This window comes from Perca fluviatilis, chromosome 16 (genome assembly GCF_010015445.1).
Source record: "Perca fluviatilis chromosome 16, GENO_Pfluv_1.0, whole genome shotgun sequence".
In the NCBI taxonomy this organism is placed as follows: Eukaryota; Metazoa; Chordata; class Actinopteri; order Perciformes; family Percidae; genus Perca; species Perca fluviatilis.
The window spans coordinates 4599271-4612156 of record NC_053127.1 but is presented as its reverse complement, the minus strand read 5'-3'; the positions used below and the strand labels follow the sequence as shown (position 1 = coordinate 4612156).

At 41.9% G+C, this 12886-nt stretch overlaps 3 protein-coding genes across 3 annotated transcripts in view; all 3 read left to right on the top strand.

The window, feature by feature from the left end:
* LOC120544555 (E3 ubiquitin-protein ligase Siah2-like) overlaps positions 1–12886 on the top strand; it is a gene marked incomplete at its 3' end in the record, with an annotated part of 540100 nt that overhangs the window by 209716 nt on the left and 317498 nt on the right.
* Positions 7514–8102, top strand: LOC120544576 (histone H4). The gene has a single exon (XM_039778444.1). The coding sequence runs from the start codon at positions 7598–7600 to the stop codon at positions 7907–7909; it is 312 nt and encodes a 103-aa protein (XP_039634378.1). The 5' UTR covers positions 7514–7597; the 3' UTR covers positions 7910–8102.
* On the top strand, positions 9162–10462 carry LOC120544567 (histone H2A-like). The gene has a single exon (XM_039778435.1). It carries the CDS (start codon positions 9250–9252, stop codon positions 9631–9633), a length of 384 nt encoding a protein of 127 aa, XP_039634369.1. The 5' UTR covers positions 9162–9249; the 3' UTR covers positions 9634–10462.

The following is a 12886-nucleotide window of genomic DNA, read 5'->3' as shown; positions in this document are numbered from 1 at the left end:
TCATCGGCCAGAACATAACAGAATACTTGGCCCCGGCCGGCGTCAAAAAAAAGTCTTTATAAAAGTACAATGAACCCCCCCGAGCCGAGATAGATTCACTAAACGTTTTGTTTTTTAAGAAAAACGTTTAAATGCTTTAAGTTTCAAATGTTTCGAATCCATCACTTAATTCATTCATTTTCATAAATTAGCATTTTTGCAACATAAAAAAAAAAATTACATACCCCCTGCAGTACTCCAGAGTACCCCTAGAGGGACATGTACCCCCTACAGTACTCCAGAGTACCACTAGGGGGACATGTACCCCGGCTACGAGTACCAGCTAAGAAAAAACGTACCCCCTGTAGTCCTTCAGAGTACCACTAGGGGGAGGCTACAGAAGGGAACCCCCGGCGTACTCCCAGAGTACCCCTAGGGGGACACATACTCCCCTCAGTACTCCAGAGTACCACTAGGAGGACACGTACCCCACTGCAGTCCTCCAAAATACCCCTAAGAGGACAACATTACCCCTGCAGTACTCCAGAGTACCCCTAGGAGGACACACCCCTGCAGTACTCCAGAGTACCACTAAGGAGGACACCCCCTGTAGTCCTTACAGGCCACCACTGGGAGGACATGTCCCGCAATCCTCCAGAGTAACCAATCCCCAGCCAAGTACCCCTAGGAGGAAACGTACCCCCTGTAGTCCTTCAGAGTACCACTAGGAGGACACGTACCCCTGCAGTACTCCAGAGTACCCCTAGGGGGACACGTACCCCCTGCAGTCCTCCAGAGTACCACTAGGAGGACACGTAACCCCTGCAGTCCTCCAAAATACCCCTAGGGGGACACATACCCCCTGCAGTACTCCAGAGTACCCCTAGGAGGAAACGTACCCCCTGTAGTCCTTCAGAGTACCACTAGGAGGACATGTAACCCCTGCAGTACTCCAGAGTACCACTAGGGGGACACGTCCTCCAGAGTACCACTAGGGGGACACGTACCCCTGCAGTACTCCAGAGTACCCCTAGGAGGAAACGTACCCCCTGTAGTCCTTCAGAGTACCACTAGGAGGACATGTAACCCCTGCAGTACTCCAGAGTACCCCTAGGGCGACACGTCCTCCAGAGTACCACTAGGGGGACACGTACCCCTGCAGTACTCCAGAGTACCCCTAGGAGGAAACGTACCCCCTGTAGTCCTTCAGAGTACCACTAGGAGGACATGTAACCCCTGCAGTCCTCCAGAGTACCCCTAGGGCGACACGTCCTCCAGAGTAACCCTAGGGGGACACGTAACGCCTGTAGTCCTCCAGAGTACCACTAGGGGGACATGTAACCCCATTCAATAAAAACTGCTTTAGATGATGAATACAGGAGCCATCATCACACAGTGACTCACCAGCACTGTTAGGATGGCGACCATTACAGCAAACCGAGAGAACTGAAGACACGTTACTCTTTTTTTAACCGTTTATTCAGAACACAGATTTACATTTGATATAAAATGGAAGCCATAAGGTCGCTCGTCGGTCTTTTAATCATATCTTCTCCAATCGATTTCTCGTATCTTGTGCGCCTGTTAATAGACATTTATTGACGTTTCCAGCTCAAGGAACAGACTCACACGATAACGAAGATCGCCGCTTGTTCCGGTTCGACGCAGCTCGTGGTGACCCTTCGTACCGCCATCGTGTTGCTGTGGCTCGAGACGTCCCAGACAGCAGGTTCGCCATCGAACCGTACACGACCGCGTAGTACAACACGCTGAGGATGCTCGCCATTTCGTGTCACCTGTTCGTGTTCGATGGCGTGCATGATGACCCTGCGCCGTCATGGTGCTGTGGCTCGAGACGTCACAGACAGCAGGTTTGCCGTTGAACAGCCTTACACGACCACGTAGTACTACACGTTGAGGATGCTCGCCATTTCGTGTTTTCGACGGCGTGCGTGGTGACCCTGGTGCTGCCAGAAGAGCTTCGTAATGGCGCCCAAAGCCACACAGCGTCCCGAGACGTCACAGACAGCAGGTTCGCCGTCGAACAGCCGTACGCGACCACCTAGTACAACACGCTGAGGATGCTCGCCAGTTCGTGTCGCCAGTTCGTGTTCAACGGCGTGCGTGGTGATCCTGGTGCTGCCAGAAGAGCTTCGTAATGGCGTCCAAAGCCACACAGCGTCCCGAGACGTCCCAGACAGCAGGTTCGCCATCGAACAGCCGTACACGACCGCGTAGTACTACACGTTGAGGATGCTCGCCAGTTCGTCTTCGACGGCGTTCGTGACGACCCCGCGTACACGAGTGGCTCGAGACGTCACAGGCAGCAGGTTTTTCCGAGAAGAATACGGTCGAACAGCCTTAGACGACCGTGTAGTGCTACACGTTGAGGATGCTCGCTTGTTCGTGTTCGTCGGCGCCCGCGACAGCTCCCGTGGCGCCCGCCGCCGTGGTGATGCAACTTCGTAACCGCCTCCAAAGCCACAGCGTGGCTCGAGACGCCGCAGACAGCAGGATTTGGAGAAGGGTTTCTTCGTTGATCTTAACACATTTGAGTAAATGGTAAACGCTTACAGGGAGACTGTAATTGTTCCAGTTACCGAACGCGTAAGCGATCAAATGCGCCGATGACACGACGACGCGTATCGCGCGGGCGGTGACCTGCATCTCGAGTTGATTGTTGAACGCCAGGCCCACGCCAGAGACTTCGAAAAGGGCTCGAAATGCCATGACGGGCGTCTCCGTCTTCCTCCTCTCCTGCTCCTCACCGTCTCCGTCTTCCGTCTTCGCCTGCTCCTCACGGTGGGTGAAGCCGAGGAAAGCAGCTCCGGACCCGGCTCTCTATGCTGTCACAACTCCGCGGATGACGCCAGAGAGCCAGAAATGCCGATCAACGGCGGGATTTTCAATTTTACAACGCACTCGATACACGGGAGTAATCAACCTACCCCTCCGTCTCAGCCAGGGTAACCCAACAAATGTATAAAACATGAACACATCAAGATTAAAAAAACTAGGTAGCGTAAATGCATTACAAAAACACCAAGAGGACATAATTTACACACTTAAATTAGGACAGGGACCGTTCATGATTTAGTCCCATGATCCTTTGCACTGCATATATTTGCTCTGATTGGACGAGGAAGAATAATGTAATATGATACGTTACGAGGGCGGATCGGTGTGAGAAATTCAAAAACTAACAAACCAACGGAGGCAGAGGTTAGAGCAGCGAGTCATATGTGCTGCAAGGTAAAATTACTCATAAACCGTGTGTAAACTTAGTTTGGGGTACAACTAGAGAAGTAGCAAGTAGTAGGGGGTTAGGGGCAGTAGATATGGGTTTATAACTGTATATTGCTTTTGTTAAAAATGTGTCAGCGGCCATCTCGAGGAATGCAATCTGGGTCGGCGATCGCTCCAAGTAGAGGAAAAGGAGAGGGAGAGCCAGACAAGGTCAAGAATATAACCTCATTTATGGTGATTTTATGTGTGATTATGATAGACTTCAAATAGACTGGAATGGCCTCCCGAGCAAAATTATTTAAAAAAATAAATAATTCATGATTATAAATATGGCGGGTAGCCTATATAACTTATAAACACCTAACACACGATGAAGGAACCCAATTCCTGAAACTTTAAAAAAATAAAAACCTTTAAAAAAATAATAATTACTCATTACTTCTACTAATGTACTTGTATACAGCACATAACATATGTGCATATACATATGCATATATCTATGGGTCGCTAGAAATGTAACCGGGGACAATGTCTCACAACCTTCATTTTAAAACAACAGTTTAACATTTTCAGAATCTTCTGAAGTTTACAATAATCACAAAAAGCAATGTAGGCTTCTGCTGTGAACCGGGACAGCAGCTAAACGTATTTTAGACATGTCATGTTTCGGATTAGATAGTTCATATGTCTGTAACGAGAGAGTAACAACGGGGATATCTAGGCTGAAGGCATGTGGCTGTAATAATCGTGTTCAGAGAATAAAGCCAGTACACGAAGAAGCTCCATGTGGTGATTAAATTCAGAACATAACAAGACACACACACACACACACAAAAAAAACAATAGGCTATCATTTAAAATATTTGACTGCCTTACCTCGCGGTTAGGTTGCATTCATTTCATGAAGTTCCTGAACAAAAGAGTCCCCTCTGCCTCTGTCGGCCGTTCAGACAATGGCGTCAGCTTAGTCTCTGAAATGTGCTGGGGACAGAGACGCACGTCCGACACGTTTTATGAAGAAGAAAGCCTTTAGTTTTCAAAAAGAATTATGTTCTGCTTCATGTATCCACGTGACATGCCGTGCCATCAGACACAGAGAGAGAGAGAGGAGCTGCGCAGGATTAAAATAAATAAATAAATAAATACATGTTTTCAATGCAAACACAATCATCTTGAATGGAGAGAATTATTCCTACGGATCAGGGGAAGTTTCAGTTCAACTCCGGAAAAAAACGGAATCTGACAAAGCAAAAGTCCCTGGCTCCTTGGAGTGGTGTAGGAAAAAGAAAGTTTATCCGAAGTTAGAGCGCAAGTGAGCGGTGTTGAAGTGCGAGCAGGCAGCCGAGCGAGCCTATGCACCGTCCCGTGGAATAGGCTACCGGTGCAGGCGCTTATTTGTCGTTCTGCACCACAGAGCGGCTGTGTCTGTGCCTGCTCTGTGGGGATAGTAGAGATTTTTGTGGATTTTTTGGCATCTGTCGCTCAAGAATTATATGTGTTATGAACTTTTTTTTTTTTTACAAAATTGACCTCGAGGTTTAAAAAAAAAAAAAAAAGTGGTGGGTAGGCTACAAAAGGACTCATGACGAAATCTGATAGATACGCGTACCCCACAGAAATCGACGCCATGCGTTCAGTCTCCCTCTGCAGCAGTTATATAGCCTACTTCGATTCATAAAGGTTTCCTCTTGTCTCCACAGTGACCCAAACAACTAATCTGCAGCAGGAAGCCAGCTGCACTTTTGTGTAGGAATGCATTAAGATAAAATAATGCCAAAGGAAATTACATTACCTTTACTATTTAGAAATGTGTGTTTGTGTTCACATTATTGTGTCTAACCCATTAACCTGTGTTGACAACAAACAAGGGCAGTTTGCGGAATAAGAAAGGGAAACTATGAGAATATGATGAGATATGTCTTTACCGGTTTAATCTGCCACGTTTTATTTTGAAATGCCGTGCAGTGTTTAAAAAGGAGTCTTGATGTGAATACAGCAGCTTGACTGATCTTTGTTCTGATTGGACGATTATACTTACACTCACTCTGGCCAATCACGAAGCAGCTAGATAGATACAAACTCGGGTTCGGCAGCATTTCAGTACTTTTATTGAAAACATAATAACGCGTAAATGTCTGGACACACACACACACACACACACACACACACACACACACACACACACACACACACACACACAAACTCCATAGTAAAAAGGCATGATTTTAGAAATTAACTGATAGAAGACAGAATATTTACTAACAGGACTTTAAAGACTTATTTCAGTCCCTCCAGAGAAACGTGAATTTATGTGACGCATAATTCAATGCACAATCAGCCAAAGTCAGCATATTTTTTCATATAAGCCGCACTTTCGCCACATAAATTGCCGATTTCCGTGCAACTGCAGGGATTATGCATGATTTCATAATGCATGATTTCATAACCCCCGCATTTTCTTTGCAGAAAAGTCACATAATATATCTTAGCAGAAAGTTAAAAAATGTTGCGTTTACTTCACACAAGAGCAGCCATTTCCCCCTGTTGCCATGGGAACGTTATGAAGTGACGTAATTACGCGACGTGAACATCATCGAAAAGCAGGGTGTTGGGGGAATAACTTGCTTTTCTCTTTGTCATCAAACCGCAGTTTTTGCAAGTTGACGCAATTTCATTGCATTAAATTGCATAAATATCCCGCATATTCCAATGCATTTTTTTAAGAAAACGTGCCAAATAATCAAGGATTTTTGCCCGCAACAATCACAAAAAACACTGGACTGTTATTTACAGAGAAAAATGAGGCGCCGGGAAGGATATTTGTTAATGATAAGTTATCATAATGTGATAATTTCTTACAGATTACATGATATTAGCCTATTATAATACATGTTCAAAGCTCAGGTAGGCCTATTTAAGGCTCGAAACATTTAAAAAAAAAGGTATTAAACTAAACTACAGAGGTAGGACAACGTGAACGGTTCAGAGTAACAATCAGGAAATATAATGTGACAGTATGTTGAACAAGACAAGCTATCCAGACATGTCATCTAGGGTGTAATTTCCACTGGGGACAGGGGGGACATGTGTCTGTGTTTTCTGGTATGAAATGTAGCCTACTGTGAAGTTATAACTTGTATTTTGTAAAACTTTAATAAAAGCTGTATTAAAAAAAAAAAAAAAAGGGAGGAAAATAACTCTGTAAAGGAGGCGCTAAGCATCACCTTAAAGTTCTCCGTGATAAGATTTAGGCCAAAAACTTGCAGTAAAATGAAGGGATGCTGTATTTTATTCACAAGATAGAGCCTATATGTGTTCCTTGCATCGCTTTGAAACTGAATTTAGACATTTGTACACAGAGAATGTACTCAATGATGAGTCTGAGTCAACACAGAGCTCATGGTCAGATATATTTATATATTTTTATTCTCATTGTATAATGTCGACTGAGATTTTCAGGAATACATAGTCATGGAAATTTGCCAAAAAGTTATGGGAAAGTATTGGTTAAAATGCGTATGAACCCTGTAAATTGGAAAGCAGTAGGCCTACAAAAAAAAATATTCTGAAGGATAATAAGCCTTTCATCAAGTAGCCTATTCCCTATAATAGTTGTATTATAAAGTATTTTTTCTTATGTATCACTGCAGATTTACCTCTTGAGGCCTCTAAAAGTGATTTTGTGTTCATGTCTTCCGTGTTCTTTTAGGGTTTTTTGTGTGTTTTTAAAGACTAATTCTGGTATTTTTTAAGGGTATAACTTAATTCTTTAAGATTTAGGCCAAAAGCTTGCAGTAAAATGAAGGGATGGTGTATTTTATTCACAAGATAGAGTCTATGTGTTCCTGGCATCGCAGGGAAGGCTTTTGAAACTTAATTTAGACGTTTGTACACGGAGAATGTACTCAATGATGAGTTTGAGTCAACACAGAGCTCATGGTCATATATATCAAGATGTAAAATAAAACTAGCCAACTTATTATTATTATTATTATTATTATTATTATTATTATAAATGTTCACCAAAGGTCAGGTATATGAGGCTCTAAACATATTGAAGTGTAAAACTAAACTACAAAGGTAGGAAAACACGAATTATGTCTAATATATATATATATATATATATATATATATATATATATATATATATATAAAGAATGTTCAAAAAAGGCAGGAAAAACGGTTACATTTTGAAAAAGAGCTCCGCCCACCGAATCGCGTCACCAGCTGTAACGGCTATTGACTGGTGTTGACGCATGCGCAGTATGCCCGTAATGACATCGACATGTCCTCTCCTACGTCCGCAGATAAGATGTAAATACAGCCGGTTGGGGACCGTTGACTTCATTCGTTTCATCGACTGAACTGAAAAATGTCTGGAAGAGGGAAAGGCGGGAAGGGACTCGGTAAAGGAGGCGCCAAGCGTCACCGTAAAGTTCTCCGTGATAACATCCAGGGCATCACCAAGCCCGCCATCCGCCGTCTAGCTCGTCGCGGCGGAGTGAAGCGTATCTCCGGTCTGATCTACGAGGAGACCCGCGGTGTGCTCAAGGTGTTCCTGGAGAACGTCATCCGTGATGCAGTCACGTACACCGAGCACGCCAAGAGGAAGACGGTGACCGCCATGGATGTGGTGTACGCTCTGAAGAGACAGGGTCGCACCCTGTACGGCTTCGGAGGCTAAACAACGACCTGACAACAATAACAACACAACGGCTCTTTTAAGAGCCACACACTACTTCTAAAGAGACAATTTCTGATATTATGAATTTATTATAAAATGAGATACTTTTAGTTATAGTCTACTACTGCTGGCAAATCCTATGTTTAGTGTCATACTACACCAATCCTCAATATAAAAACTTTCTTTTAGTTTGCATGTCTTTAAGTTTCTTTTTAACCCTTGTGCTGTCCTCCCAGGTCAAATATATATATATTTTTTCTTTTAACGTAACAGTATCTTCACCACTGGAGCTAACTCATTTACACTAGTTTTGCACTTATATTTTCGAAATTAATGATCAATAAATCTCATGCGAAATTATACCTATTTCTTGTGTAAGGGGAAAAAAGCAGAAATTAATGATTTGGACTAATCGATCAGAGGAATAAAGGTAACGGATAACCACAGATATGTAGGCTACTTGCACTTACTACTTGTCTGGAGTTTGCACCTTAATTGTAAGTCGTTTTGGACAAAAGCGTCAGCTAAGTGACATGTAATATAATAATATATATATATGTCAAAGTTTAGTAAGGATAATGCTATGAATTGTAATACAGCACCCACAATTTAACGAAAGTAGAGATCAGATCCTTAATTTCATTGTATGAAACCATCCGTGTTATTTTGGTGCAATACGGTTGAAATAAACCCAAATTTCAATTTAGAAACTTTGAAAACGGGGGGTTAAAATATTTGCCTTACCTCGCTGTCAGGCTGTCCTTTCCTCTAGTTTTCCACTTTCGGCCGTTCAGTCTCTCTCTATAACAGTTACATATTTCGGTTTATAAAAGTTTCCTCTTGTCTCCACAGTGACGCAGCATTTGGTCATCACGGCCATAATCCCTCGTGTTAATTTTCTTCTATTTGTTTATTCCATAAACCGCTGAAAGTCTGACCCAAAAGACTAATCTGCGCCGTAATACAGAAAGCCAGCTGTGCTTTTCTGTAGGAATACAGTGATAAAATATCATGTCAAAAGGAAATTTTACATAGAGTTTATAGGCTATATTTTGTAATGTGTGTTTACGTGATTGTGTCAACTCCTTGAATGTTTGTTTTCAAAATACAAAGGCAGTTTACAGAATGATAAAGGGAACAATAACAATATGGGATATATTTCATTGACTACAGCTTTGTCTTGTGGTAAAAACAGCAACTTGACTGGTCTCTTTTCTGATTGGACGATCACAGTTACGCTCGGTCTGGCCAATCAGGAAGCAGCTAGGTGTATATAAGGCCGCTTTCGACACCATGTTTGTACTTTTCTCTCGAACTCAACGACAGAAGAAACGCGAAAAATGTCTGGAAGAGGGAAAACCGGAGGCAAAGCTAGAGCGAAGGCCAAGACCCGCTCCTCTCGTGCCGGGCTCCAGTTCCCCGTCGGCCGTGTCCACAGGCTGCTCCGCAAAGGGAACTACGCTCAGCGTGTTGGTGCCGGAGCTCCGGTGTATCTGGCGGCCGTGCTGGAGTACCTGACTGCTGAGATCCTGGAGCTGGCTGGAAACGCTGCCCGCGACAACAAGAAGACCCGTATCATCCCCCGCCATCTGCAGCTGGCCGTCCGCAACGACGAGGAGCTCAACAAGCTGCTGGGCGGAGTGACCATCGCTCAGGGCGGCGTCCTGCCCAACATCCAGGCCGTACTGCTGCCCAAGAAGACCGAGAAGCCCGCTAAGAAGTAAACACCCGGAACCGGCTTCAACCAAACCAACAACGGCTCTTTTAAGAGCCACACACACATCAAACTAAAGAGAAATCCTTAAACTTTATGTATATGATATCCTATTATATTTACGAATTATTCTTTACATACAATTAATCAAGCTGTATCTACAAAATCACTTATGGATTCTATTTCATGATAGCATTTTAACTATTGAGCACACCTAACGCAAAATTAAAACCCACTTGTTATCTGTCGTGTAATTTTACGAAAGTACAGTTTACATATGCACACACGAGATCCTTTTATATAGTGTTGTAAATTAACTTCTAAATACAGTGAGTCCCCACATATATAGGACATGTTAGCTACAGCTTCTGAGCACACTTTTGCAACATTTAAACGTGTATTTAAGAAGATGTGATTGACAAATTTTCGTCTGTTGTAGGCTATCGCAATTTTAAATATTTGTATAGCCTAAATATAGGGAATTGAACATTACGAGCTCTACTCCTGATCGTTGCGATAATACAGGATCAGTCACTAGAACTAGCATCATAAAAGAACTCCAATGCAAACTTCATATGCACTATCAGTAGCCTACATAATATCCTTACTGTATAAAGTTTTTCTGACATTACATTTTTACAATAGTGTCCCACGCATTTCTCCTTGTTAAGCCTTTTCAGTAGCAGTGTCTCTTTCATAACCGGCAGTAAGCAAAGTATTTATAAAGCTACCCAGGATAGCAATGGTTTCCTTTTAATAGTAAATTATGAAATAGCGTCTCAGCACTGTGGCTGTTTTGTGTGTCTATTTCATTAATATCTGTTTTGGTTTATAATATACCCAGGTAAAAAAGTAGTATACTTTAGTGTATTAGAAATATGAATGAAGTACATGAAGTATAAAACAAGTATGCTTCTACTTGTGCTTTATTTAAAGAGTATTTAATATGTACTTTTTAAAAGTATACTTCAAAATAGATGTAATTAAGTTCAACTTCAGAGTCCAAAAAGTAAGTATACTAATTTACCAGTAATCAAATTATTTTTTAAATGTACTTTTTGAAAGTGTACTTTGTTGATAATGTATTTTAAATTGTATAGAAGTTTATTTTTTTTAAGTGTGTTAAATTTGACATACTTAGAGTGGCAATTCAGTGTACTTATGGGAAGTATATTTTTTGTTAAATTAATTGTTAGTATACTTTTTTAAAGTGTACTATGATCTCACTTCATTAGAAGTGTGACTTCTGTACACTTTATACAGTACACTCTAAAATAAGTGTATTTTTAGTGGCATATCAGAGTACTTTAATAAAATATGTTAAAATACAAAAATGTATAGTGGTAACTTAGTGTACTTTTAGTAAGTACACTTATTTTTAATACAGAGTTAGTATAATTTTTGAAAGTGTACACTGATTTCACTTCATCAGTAGTGTAATCTTAGTACACTGTAAACAAAGTGCACTAAAATATAAGTGTACTTTTATTAGCATATCAAAGTACTGTCATAAAATATGCTAAAATGAAAACACTTTTAGTGGAAATTTAGTAATTTATTAAAGTGTATTGACATTGTTAGGCTGATTTCTTAAAGGGTCATATGCTACAATGCTGCAGTGTGGACTAAGACATGTAAGTTCATTTTGTTTATCTACACTGTTACCATCATGTATTAATGCACAAACACTTGACTGACAGAAGGGTCACTTCATGTAACAGGTAAAGAACAGTAATTCTTTGTACAGATATTGTATTTACATGTCAATTCAATAGGTCTCAGGGAATCTCGGGACTTCTTGGCACTACTCAGCTTACGGCAATTTTCTTGATGCTCAGCCACATTAGTCTCGTTCAATGTTGTTTGGCAGAGGAATAACATATACCTTCTCCCTGGATTCAACCATGACACATTTGCAATGACTCTGGATGGACGGCATACACTATATTGCACTCAGACACTTCATACACAAAGCTTGATGCAATATTAAGTGTTGTGTCTCTGCACAGCTTCCTTCCAGACTTAACAAGCTCCTTGACCAAAACACAATGTGTTGCACCAGAAACGACCAAATTCACAATTCTGACTAATGTGCCATTCTGCAACATAACAACAGAGTTGATTCTTTTCTGTAGGCGGCTGTTTGTGTCAGAGTGATACAGTATTCCATTCACAATGAAACGTTTGTAGTAGGAGGCTTGTTTCACTCTAACACCCAGTAGGTCATCTATTGCAAGCATGTGTAAAACCGAGACATCTGTCTGTACTGGTTTACCAAAAACTCTGACATGGGAACTGATCTGAACTGATTTGTCAGTTGAACACTTTCTGCCCTGTAGTTCATAGAAAAGATCTTTGACATACTCATTAGCATTATGCATCACTGTTGCTCCTTTCTTTGTGAGACTCCTCTCTCTAAGGTACCTTTTCATTATTTGGACAGGTACATGAGTTGTGCCATTGAAATATGTCAACAGGGTGCCGTTAAAAGATTCAAAGGAAAATGTGGATGTGGCCCACAATGGTACCCAGTTCCTCACACTTGCAGCCAGGTGTGTCTTGAGGTGCACATTAAATGACACATTAGCCTGGCCATATAACCCCTGAAACTCCCTGACAAATTTTTTCAATGCCTGCTCGGCTATCACCACCTCGGCCTCTATGATCCTTTCTTGCAGGAGATGATATACTGCAAAAACCAAAAGGAAAAGATGATTCCAGTATTTTCTGGGGAGGATGCCATTTAAAACAGGCAAAGCATAAAACAAAAGAAATAACCTCCACTCAGATGCCTTCCAGAACTTCCTTTCTCGCATAGATCGTGGTACTCTTGTGATCTCAGTTGGTGGTGAAATTTTTTTAAGCACTTCGTCGATCTGCTCAGTTTGGGTGCCTATGTACCAACCATGCTGATGGTTTGTGGAATGTAACCACAGAGATGTCAGCTGTCTTGTAACTCCAAGGCATACACTATGCTGATATTCTGGAACAAAGCCTTGCACCATTTGAAATTTGTCTAGTTTCATTAGTTGACTTGGGCCTTTCACTCCCATTATGGGCTGCTGAGGTGTTGCATTCATGGCATTGTCAAAATGCTCAACTTCTGTACGAAGACGGGGTTCAGGAATAAAATATGGATAGGAGCCTCCACCTCTGTGGTAACAGAAGTCACAGCCATAAATGCCATTAAACTGTTTCTTATGTTGGAGAAGTGGCCTTGCAACTGAATCTGCACTACATACAAGTGCATGCACCTTTGAAGT

Excerpts from the sequence above, each read along its gene's own strand:
- LOC120544576 (XM_039778444.1), top strand. The coding sequence starts at position 7,598 with ATGTCTGGAAGAGGGAAAGGCGGGAAGGGACTCGGTAAAGGAGGCGCC.
- LOC120544567 (XM_039778435.1), top strand. The coding sequence starts at position 9,250 with ATGTCTGGAAGAGGGAAAACCGGAGGCAAAGCTAGAGCGAAGGCCAAG.